At 45.7% G+C, this 11,511-nt stretch overlaps 2 protein-coding genes across 2 annotated transcripts; both read right to left on the bottom strand.

Moving 5' to 3' along the window:
- Nucleotides 1–763: 763 nt before the first annotated feature.
- LOC111140330 (olfactory receptor 2S2) lies at nt 764–1,723 on the bottom strand. The gene has a single exon (XM_022492613.1). It carries the CDS (start codon nt 1,721–1,723, stop codon nt 764–766), a length of 960 nt encoding a protein of 319 aa, XP_022348321.1.
- A 1,756-nt stretch (nt 1,724–3,479) lies between these two features.
- LOC111140332 (olfactory receptor 2S2-like) lies at nt 3,480–4,415 on the bottom strand. The gene has a single exon (XM_022492614.1). The coding sequence runs from the start codon at nt 4,413–4,415 to the stop codon at nt 3,480–3,482; it is 936 nt and encodes a 311-aa protein (XP_022348322.1).
- Nucleotides 4,416–11,511: the final 7,096 nt, after the last annotated feature.

The following is an 11,511-nucleotide window of genomic DNA, read 5'->3' as shown; positions in this document are numbered from 1 at the left end:
GTAGCATATTAAAGACTTTGAGACCTGGAACAAAGAAATATGTCAAATGTTAGCCCCTGAGGTCTTCAAATATTTTTAGCCTCTGTCTACCTGTCTATCTATATCTCTATCATCTTTCTTTTTCCAGAATGTGAGATATTATCCAACCAAATACTAGCTTTTCTAGTGGGAATTGCTGTAAGTGATGAGCATCAAATTCAAACTCTGTACTCCTTCTTGCCATTAACTTCCTAGCGGTGTTTCCTAATGTGAAGTACATTGAGAAAAAATAGCCTCAATTTTCTCATAGCCAAGAAGAAATGGGGTGTTCCGGAATAGCTTGTTCCCACCCAAAAGCTCTCTAGGTGGCGAACTTGTCTTTGTCTCTTCTTATACTTCAGCCAAACTGTCTTCCAAAAACAGTCCAAAATGAAAATTCCCACTTCCTCCTTGTTCCTGTGACTCTTCCTGGGGATTCCAAGAGGGATGGCAACAGTGCCATTCAACAAGCTCAGTCTGATGGCTGGCTCCTTTCTCCTTGGTTTTATCATGTGTTCAGAATGTCTTTGTGTATTCAATAAGAGATATGTTGTGTGGCATCTGTCAAAACTCTCAGCTGTGTGGCTAGAATTCAGAAGATATACTCTGAAAAGTTAATCATTCTCTGAAAATGGACAGAAGGGCAAAAGAGGATTCTGGATAACATGACTTGTCTTTTGGATGGCAGCTATAATGATCAGAGGTCCTGTTTCCCATAGGGTAGGAACACAGAGGAAGCCTTCCATCACTGGGTGAAACATTTCTGAGTGACCAAATTCCTCACAGCTGCCTTCACGTCCTTGTTCCTGAGGCTGTAGATGATAGGGTTGAGCATGGGGGTCACCACCCCATAGAAGAGGGGGATGAGTTTGTCTGAAAGGTCTTGTTTTTCTGCCCTCAGGGGATCCTTAGACTTGGGCTTCCTGTACATGAAAAATAAGGTCCCATAGAAGATGACCACCACAGTAAAGTGGGCAGAGCACGTGGAGAAAGCCTTTCTCCTCCCCTCAGCTGAGGGGATCCTCAGGATGGTAACAATGATGAACACATAAGAGATGGAGATGAAGAGAACTGGGACCCCCAGGAAGATCACGTTGGTCACCCCCATGCTGATCACATTGATGGAGATGTCAGTACAGGCCAACTTCAGGACAGCCAGGATTTCACAGGTGAAGTGGTTGATGACATTGTCCCCACAGAAAGGCAGCTTAATTGTCAAAGATGTGTGTACCACAGAAGCCGTACCACCAATAGCCCAGGAGCTGACAGCCATGGGCACATATGTAGCCTTGCTCATGACCACGGGATACCTAAGGGGGTTACAGATGGCCACATAGCGATCAAATGCCATCATGCTCAGAAGCACACACTCTGTCCCTGCCATGGTAAAGGAGAGAAACATCTGCATGGCACAGGCTGAAAAGGAGATGGTTTTCCTGGGGGTCAGGAAGCTGTCAAGAATGAGGGGGACTGAGGAGGTCGTATAGCAGATGTCCAGGAAGGAGAGGTTTCCCAGGAAGAAGTACATGGGTGTGTGCAGGCAGGAGTCAAGGACGGTCACCAGGATGAGGACCCCATTGCCCAGTAAGATCACCAGGTACATCAGGAGGATGAGCACAAAGAACATTTTCTCCAGCTTGGGGTAGGCTGAGAGGCCCAGGAGAATGAACCCCGCCATAGGGGAGGACCAATTGCCTTTTTCCATGTGCTATCCCTTCTGTCATCAGCCAGGTACAAAATCATCACAGGGGGCTTTCTTGAGAAAAGTCTCAGGCATCTGGAACACCATCACTGTGTGCTATAGAATAGGAGAAGATATGTGCGTAAGAGATAAATGACTGAAAGAGACAGTAGGTAGGAGTGTGCTTAGATCTTAGATGGGGGATGGTCAGGGCTGGAAGAGGGCTTACAAATACTGCACTGAGGTCCAGAGAGGGGAAGTGACCTGTCCAAGTCTTCTGAGCAAAGGTGGTGATAGAGACAGGACCTGAGCCCAGCAGAGGTAATCCCCAGTCAGGGAGGGCTTTTCCTCTCTTTATGATGAGCATGGGAAAATGCTGTAAGTTACTTCTTTTTGATGTAAATGCATAGAAATTTCATTTAATCTAGGCTTTCTTAGATTTTTAGAGAGGAATATCCCCAAGTTGATCCTATTTTTACACTACCAAAAATTCAGGGCACCTGGGTTGCTCAGTGGGTTAAGCCTCTGCCTTCAGCTCAGGTCACAATCTCAGAGTCCTGGGATCGAGCCCTGCATTGGGTTCTCTGCTCATGGGGGAGCCTGCTTCCCCCTCCCCTTCTGCCTGCCTCTGCCTACTTGTGATCTCTCTCTCTCTCTCTCTCTGTCAAATAAAGAAATAAAATCTTAAAAAAAAAAAAACAACTACCAAAGATTCGAGCCTTGTTAAACATTGATTACATTTGGAAGGTACTTTTTTAAAAAGCATTAATCTGGAGTGTCTGGGTAGCTCAGTGGGTTTAAGCCTCTGCCTTCATCTCAGGTCATGATCTTCAGGTTCTGGGATTGAGTCCTGCATCAGGCTCTCTGCTCGGCAGAGAGCTTACTTCCCTCTCTCTCTCTCTCTGCCTGCCTCTCTGCATACTTGTGATCTCTGCAAATAAATAAATAAGAAGAATATTTTTTAAAAAAGTGTTAATCTCCATCGAGACAGAATAAAGCCTAGGTAAAAGTTCAACCATATGAGGGATCCTTCCTTAGTCTGCCCACCCACAGCAGCAGACTTGACTATTGTCAGAATTGGGATCTGCCTATTCTAATATATATTAAAGGAATATGTGGGGGAGGTTCCCTCACGGGGGAGAATTCATGAGGGCCACAGAAGGAGTAATCGGAGTGAGTGAACCCACACTATGGGATGACAACCATGCAGCTTACTAACCAGTTAACTCAGTTCTTAATAACCAGGCAGACTGTAAGTTATCAGACAGCAGGATGTATGGCATTAACATCTAATCCCAGCTCATTAGAGTATTGGTGACATTCTTAATCAGGGATGACTAAGGAATGTTTTTTTCTTTTTCCCTTTAATATTTATACTGTATTCTTGTAAAATATTCTGGTTCTCTGTCTCCATTCTTGGGTTCCCTGGAAGCAGCTAGCTTATGGGAAGTCTTCCTTGCCTTTGGGTAGAGGATTTACGGACTCTCAGTTACAATTGCCAGACTCTGTATCCAGAAATCTCATTTGTAATATTTCTATAGCTCTTTCTTAATTACAGTGGTGTGTACACGTGTGTATGTGTGTGTGTCATGAGTGTGTGTGTGGGGGGGTGTGGGTGTGGGTGTGTGTAGGCATGGGCAGAGCGTATACCATGATTGGTTAATATTGATGAGCATCTATTCTGTGCCATATTCTTTGAAGCAAGTCATCGACAAGACACTGTCATTCAGGTGTCATAGGTAAAAGAAAGCAAAGCTCAGAGGAGCCAAAGATTTGGTTCTTAAGATTGAACGCCATTGCCNTTCACATCCTTGTTCCTGAGGCTGTAGATGATGGGGTTGAGCATGGGGGTCACCACCCCATAGAAAAGGGGGATGAGCTTGTCTGAAAGGTCCTCCTTGTCATTACCTAGGGGATCCTTAGACTTGGGCTTCCCATACATGAAAAATAAGGTCCCATAGAAGATGACCACCACAGTGAAGTGGGCAGAGCAGGTGGAGAAGGCCTTTCTCCTCCCCTCAACTGAGGGGATCCTCAGGATGGTAACAATGATGAACACGTAGGAGACAAAAATGAACAGAACTGGGACCCCCAGGAAGATCACATTGGTCACCCCCATGCTGATCACATTGATGGAGATGTCAGTACAGGCCAACTTTAGGACAGCCAGTAGCTCACAGGCAAGGTGGTTGACGACGTTATTCCCACAGAAAGGCAGTTGAATTGTCAAAGATGTGTGTACCACAGAAGCCGTACAACCAATAGCCCAGGAGCTGACAGCCATGGGGACATAGGCAGCCTTGCTCATGACCACGGGATACCTAAGGGGGTTACAGATGGCCACATAGCGATCAAATGCCATCATGCCCAGAAGCACACACTCTGTGGCTCCCATGGCAAAGGAAAGAAACATCTGCATGGCACAGGCTGAGAAGGAGATGGTTTTCCTGGGGGTCAGGAAGCTGTCGAGAATCAGGGGGACTGCAGAGGTTGTATAGCAGATGTCCAGGAAGGAGAGGTTCGCCAGGAAGAAGTACATGGGTGTGTGCAGGCGGGAGTCAAGGACAGTCACCAGGATGAGGACCCCATTGCCCAGCAGGATGACCAGGTACATCAGGAGGATGAGCACAAAGAATATTTTCTCCAGCTTTGGGTAGGCTGAGAGTCCCAGAATTATGAACCCTGCCACAGGGGAGGACCAGTTGGCTTTTTCCATGTGCTATGCCTTCTGTCATCAGCCAAGGACAAATGCAGCACAGGAGGCTTTCTTGAGAAAAGTCTCAGGCATCTGGTGCACCATCACTCTGTGCTACAGAACAGGACAACATAGGTGCATAAGAGATAATTAACTGAAAGAGACAGTAGGTAGGATTGTGGTTAGATCTTAGATGGGGAATGGTCAGGGCTGGAAGATGGCTTACAAATACTGCATTGAGGCCCAGAGAGGGGAAGTGACCTGTCCAAGTCTTCTGAGCAAGGTGGTGATAGAGACAGGACCTGAGCCCAGCAGAGCTAATCCTCAGTCAAGGAGGGCTTTTCCCCTCTTTTGATGAGCATGGGAAAATGCTGTAAATTCTTTGTATTTGATGTAAATGAATAGAAATTTCACTTAATCTGGGCTTTCCTAGATTCATAGAGAAGAGAATCCGCAAGCTGATCCTATTCTTACAACTACAAAATTTCAAGCCTCATTAAACATTGATTACATTTGGAAGGAACTTGTTTAAAAGTGCTAATCCCCATGGAGACAGAATAAAGCCTAGGTAAAAGTTCAACCATATGAGGGATCCTTCCTTAGTCTGCCCACCCTCAGCAACAGACTTGCCTATTGTCAGAATTGGGATCTGCCTATTCTAATACATATTAAAGGCAATATGTGGGGGAAGTTCCCTCACGGGGAAGAATTTATGAAGGCTACAGAAGGAGTAATTTGAGTAGTGAACCCACACTATGGGATGACCGCCAAGCAGCTTATTGACCAGTTAACTCAGTTCTTAATAACTGGGCAGATTGTAAGTTACCAGACAGCAGGATGTACGGCATTAACATCTAATACATCTAATCCCAGTGCATTAGAATATTGGTGACATTCTTATTCAGGGATGACTAAGGAATTTTTTTTCTTTTTCCCTTTTATGCTTATACTGTATTCTTCTGTAATATTCTGGCTCTCTGCCTCCATTCTTGGGTTCCCTACAAGCAGCTAGCTTAATACCTTTGGGTAGAGGATTTACAGACTATAAGCTACAATTGCCAGAATTCTCATTTGTAATATTTCCATAGCTCTTTCTTAACTGCAGTGGTGTGTACACGCAGGTATGTGTGTGTGTCATGAGTGTGTGTGTGTTTGTGTGTGTGTGTGTAGGCATGGGCAGAGGGTAGATGATGAGTAGTTATATTAATGAACATCTATTCTGTGCTATATTCTTTGAAAAACATCCACAGAGAAGACAGTGTCATTCAGTGTTATAGGTAAAAGTAAGCAGGGCGCCTGGGTGGCTCAGTGGGTTAAGCCTCTGCCTTTGGCTCAGGTCATGATCTCAGGGTACTGGGATCAAGCCCTGCATTGGGCTCTCTGCTCAGCGGGGAGCCTGCTTCCCCCTCTCTCTCAGCCTGCCTCTCTGTCTACTTGCGATCTCTATCTCTCTCTGTCAAATAAATAAATAAAATTAAAAAAAAAAAAATGTAAGCAAAGCTCAGAGGAGCCAAAGATTTGGTCCTTGAGATTGAACACGATTGCTGGGGTTGGATCACAGTCCCCACATCTGGGTTCTTCCCACCAAATAACTGCCACACTGTCTCGCACAGATGTTGGAGAGTCTGTCTCTGCAGTACCAGCTCTGTGGCTCTCTGCTCTGTCTCATAGCCCAGCCTGCTCTTACTTCAGTCATGGTTGGAGTTTATGTGAGATACTCTGTCAGGCAGAGTGAGTCCCGCCCTGCACTGACCCCAGACTTTGTCAGCCTCGGCACTAGTGACACTTGGGGCTGGAGCGCTCCTTGTTGTGTGGGGCTGTCCTGTGCATCGGAAGATGTTTAGGACCATCCCTGACCTCTGCCCACCTGCTGCCAATAGCGCCTGCTCCTTGAGCTGTGACCACCAAATGTGTCTGCAGACACTGCCAGATGTTTCTGGAAGGAGAAGGAGGTACAAGTTGTGCCCTGCAGAGGAGCATTGCTCTGAGCCAGGAGAGGTGTCCCTCATGATGCAACCATGGGTTTCATGGTATTTTCTGTGCAGGCTTAGGACCCTTCCCCCATCCCTCAATTCAGCACGTGAGGGTGCTCCCATCTGCTCATGCAGGCCCACTCTGGGTGCTCCGCCATGAACTTCTGCCCCAACTTATGTCCCAGTGGCTCTCCCAGCCCCTTTCTTTTCCCAGAAAAGGCAAAGGAAGCACTGCAGTCCATGCCACAAGCAGGATTCAATAGTGACAAAGATATGCTGTGGCTGGAGAGGCCAAGGAGAGTGGCTTCTGTTAGAGAAGCCATCCTGTTCACTCCCGTGAGCCAGAGCTGTGCATACAGAAGCTTCTTCCCATAAGCAGTGTGCTGTGGGCATGAGAGATGCGCAGAGTTGACCCACGTGAGAGCTTCAGCCCCGGAAGTCCTTAGTGCCTGTCATGTCAAAGTTGCTGAACGAAAGGTAGTTCAATTGAAATGAACGGAATCGCTAGGAGGATCTTGCACACTGAACTCAGAGCTGTGGGACCTGTCCCTGCCTGGGACATAGATATTCCATGTTACTTGAGCAAGTTCCAGGCCTCGATTTTCCTGTGTGCATCACAAAAACCCTCCCAGGGCATCCCAACTCTGTCATGGAGTGCCCAACGCTGTCCTCACCAGGCAGAGAGCAGTCTTGGGTAAAGGTTAGAGCCCCTTCCTTTGGCTTAGTGTGTGTGTGTGTGTGTGTGTGTGTGTGTGTGTGTGTGTGTGTGAAGAGGTGATCTGAATGCTTGGTTTCCCATCAAGATATGGCCAGCAGGAAATAGTGCCGTGTCAGGCTTTGGAGGAGACTCAGGATGGAGGGAAACAGAGAGCTCTGACACAGTCCCAGGTGGACTGGAGTCAGCCTGTGAGAGCAGGAAAGGAAGGGAAGCTCTTACCTTTGTGGCTGCGTCCCCCAGGTGTGACACCTGGGTCTGGTTACTACTCATTTCTGGACCCATCAGGCATCTGAAAAAAGAAAGGGAACAGAGGCTCCTGGGTGACACAGTTGGATAAGCAGCTACCTTCAGTTCAGGTCATGATCTCGGGATCCTGGGATCGAGTCCCACATTGGGTTCCCTACATGGTGGTGTATCATGGTGGGGAATCAGCTTGTCTCCCTCTCCCATTCCCCTCCCCACCACTCATGCTCTCTCTCAAATCAGTAAATATTAAATATTTAATATTTAAATTTAATATTAAAAAAGAAAAGAAAAGAAGGGAACACAATGCTGTCCGGAACTCCATGCATTATTAAACAGCCTTTCTGGAGAACAGTTTGCACAGAAGAACAGAAACTTAAAAAAACCCATATAACTCAGCAATTCCACCTCTGGGAAAAAATTCTAAAGGAACAATGAGTGTTGGTGGGGGGGGGTGGGAGGTTGGGGGAACCAGGTGGTGGGTATTAGGACACAGATCGCATGGAGCACTGGGTGTGGTACAAAAAAAATGAATACTGTTATGCTGAAAATAAATTAAAAAAAATGTTTAATAAAAAAAAAGGAACAATGAGAATGGAGGGCCAGTGTCTCTCAATAAAGACATTCATCACAGCCATATTATGCATGAATACAGGAAACAAAATAACTGTCTACCAATAAATACCTGACAGTGCACTTCATATAATGGAATATTAGACATTAAAGTTATATTTATAATTTTACACAGCTGCATCATTACACTTCAGTAATAAATGAGAGAATACAAAATTGTACACACTGGTGATCTCAATCAGGTAAGCAATATATTTGATTAAGAGTGACTAAAAAGAGGGTGCCTGGGTGGTTCAGTGGGTTAAAGCCTCTGCCTTTGGCTCAGGTCATGATCCCAGGGTCCTGGGATGTCCTGGGTTGGAGCCCCGCATGAGGCTCTCTGCTCAGCAGGGAGCCTGCTTCCCCTTCTCTCTCTGCCTGCTTGTGATCTCTGTCAAATAAATAAATAAAATCTTTTAAAAAATTGTAAAAAAGGGGGTGGAGTTAGAGAGGAGAAGGGAGTTGGGGGAAATTGGAAGGGGAGGTAAACCATGAGAGACTATGGACTCTGAAAAACAATCTGAGGGGTTTGAAGCGGCGGGGGACGGGAGGTTGGGGGAACCAGGTGGTGGGTATTAGGGCACGGATTGCATGGAGCACTGGGTGTGGTGCAAAAACAAGGAATACTGTTATGCTGAAAATTAAAAAAAAAGTGACTGAAAAGAAGTTATAGCAAAATCAATAGGGATTCCTCTTTGTACCTCTTCAATGTTACCAGATTTTATTTTTTTTTTAACTTTTTAATTATTTTGAGAGAGAGAGCTGTTGTAGGAGCAGGAGCAGGGGAATGAAGGGCAGGTGGGTTTCAAGCAGACTCCTTACTGAGCTCAGAACCCGAAGCAGGCTCAGTCACACAACCATGAGATCATGAGCTAAGCTAATATCAAGAGCAAGAAGCTTAACCACCCCAGTCACAGGTGCCCCGATATTATCAAATTTTCTAATACAATCCGTGGAAATTTGTATTCAGGGAAAACCATTCTCGATATGATAATGTCCCTCACTCACAGTTTGCTTTCCAAAGCTTCGTTTCCTGCCCTGCCACCACCTCTAACTATAGTTTGCAGCAGAAGATAGTATTTTTGACCTGTGGTCACAAGGTCAAGAGTAGCCTTATGTTGCATCTCACTGTCTAGATCACTTACCTCACTGTGACTCATCCTGTGGCCATTTTATCATCTTGCATTTTCACAGGAAGAAAGGGAGTCCAGTATAATAAGATACTGTGAGAGAGAGACCACATTCACATAACTTTATTATGGGATGTTGTTATAATTATTGTATGTTATTACTGGTAATTGTTAACCTCTCACTGTGTCAGATTTGTAAATTAAACTGTATCGCAGGTACTTGTATATAGGAAGTACTATCTGTGGTTTCAGTAATCCACTGGGGGTCTTGGGAGTTATCCCCATGAATAAGGGGTAGAAAGAAAGTGAGGAGAACAGAACTAGCCACAGACTGGGCATCACAGACAGGGATGGGTCCCAGCTTGCCTGTCTGCTCACCCTCTGACCCCGTGAAAGGCTCAGTCTTCTGGGAAATCTCAGCAGGATGGGATGGAAATCAGGCTGCCTTCTTCCCAGGACTCTGGGCTCCTCGCAGGGAGGATGGAACAGCAGTGTCAGGGCAGGGCTTGTTCAGTGGTGAGCTCTGTAGAGCAGGAGGGACTGCCTGGTCTTAGCCTCAGCTGTTCCTCCCTGCTCCAGCATCAGCTGCTCACAGCTGGTTGCAGCTGGAAGGTGCTTAGAGCAGAGGCAGGGGGAGGAGGAAAGTCCATTTTCGGAAAATGCTCTGCAAAAGTCATGGCCACCAAGCTTGTCCCCACCACAGCCCAGCGCTCCCCACCGGCATCCTGCTTATTGCCATTTCTCGAGTCTCCTGATCCCAGAGCCAATTCTCAGCTCCTCACTGTGACCTGAGCCAGACCCTGGATCCCAGAGAAGGACCCCAGACACTCGCCTGCTGGGCTTCTTTCACCTCTGAGACCCTGTGTCTTCTTTTTCCCCATACAGCCCTTTGGAAACTTTAGCCTCTGGTGGGGTTTCTCTCACATCTTTCCTCCTAGATGTGCAGGCTGACTGGGTGTCTCAGCTACAGACTCTTCATGGAGAGGACCTGTCATCCTGGTCTGAAGCCCAGAAATCCCATGGGTACATCTTCCCCAGCAGTGAAAGGAGTCCTCAAGAAGTAGCTGTGAACTCCTACAGGGACCCTGTTGGTCCCAGAAGCAATTTAAAGTTTGGAATGTCAAATGTGCACAGGGTACAGGCCCTATACATACCTGGGGCCTCCAGGGACCACCTTCCTGTCCCAATTAGAGATAACGACTGGGACATGGTCACCTGGAGATGGAGAAGAGTGTATAGCAGATGCTGGTTTCCTCCTGAGCTTTCCCTGGGGTCCCAGAGAAGCTGGTGCTCCATTCAGGGCCAGAGTATGTTGTCCCCCTGCTGAGTCCTTGACATCCAGAATGGGGAGGCAGGACACATGTCTCACAATAGCAGCAGCAGTACTGGCTACACTGAGTGAGGTGCTCCCATATGCCAGGCACTGTGACAGACACTTCACAAACCTTCATTTTAACATTTCCTCCACTTCCTCACCAGCACATGTTATTTCTTACCATATTGATTCTCGGCATTCTGAGTTGTGTGAGGTGGTATCTCATTTTGGGTTTAATTTGCATTTCCCTGATGATAGTGATGTTTCTTTTAGCCCTCCGCAGGTCATCTTTAGAGAAATGTCTATTCAGATCCTCTGCACATTTTTTATCAGATTATTTGTTTCCTTGGTGTTGAGTTGTATGTTTTATTTATATATTTTGGATACTATCCAAATACATTGTTCACAATTACCTTCTCTCATTCAGTAGGTTGCCTTTTTGTTTGGGTAATGGTTTCTTTCACTGTGCAAATGCTTTTTAGCTTGATGAAGTCCAAGATTTTATTTTTGCCTCTGTTTTTCTTGTCTGAGGAGACATATCCTGAATAATGTTGTTGAGGCTGATGTGTAAGAGGTTTTTGCCCATGTCTTCTTTTAGGAGATTTATGGTCAGGTCCTAACTGTTGGTCTTTACTCCATTTTTATTTCACATCGGTGTAAGACAAAAGAAAGTAGTCCAGTTTTTATTCTTTTGCATGTTGTTCTCCAGGTTTTTCAACACGATTTACTGAAGAGACTGCCCATTGTGTATTCTTGTCTCCTTTGTTATAGACTAATTGATGAGATAAGCATGGGTTTATTTCTGGTGGTTATCCTGTTCCTCTGATCAATGTGTCTATTTTTGTATCAGCATCCAAGTGTTTTGATTACTATAGCTTTGTAGTATAGCTTGAAAAGTGCCATTATGTCCCTAGCTTCTTATTCCAGGCAACAGAATTTAAAAGGGTTAAACAATTTACCAAAGGCCACATCTTTTGTGAATGGCAGAGCTGGATTTCAGTCTCCATACATCTGATTCTGTTTATCATCATTGATTTCCTCCTACTCCTTGATTCATCTTCGTGATTATCATTCCATTAGGGGGCATTCCTTGTACCCAAATCAAATTTAAAAGGTATAAATGAAT

This window comes from Enhydra lutris, unplaced genomic scaffold, assembly GCF_002288905.1.
Source record: "Enhydra lutris kenyoni isolate GAN:26980312 unplaced genomic scaffold, ASM228890v2 scaffoldscaffold540, whole genome shotgun sequence".
NCBI lineage: Eukaryota > Metazoa > Chordata > Mammalia > Carnivora > Mustelidae > Enhydra > Enhydra lutris.
This window is presented reverse-complemented; position numbering and strand designations above follow the sequence as displayed.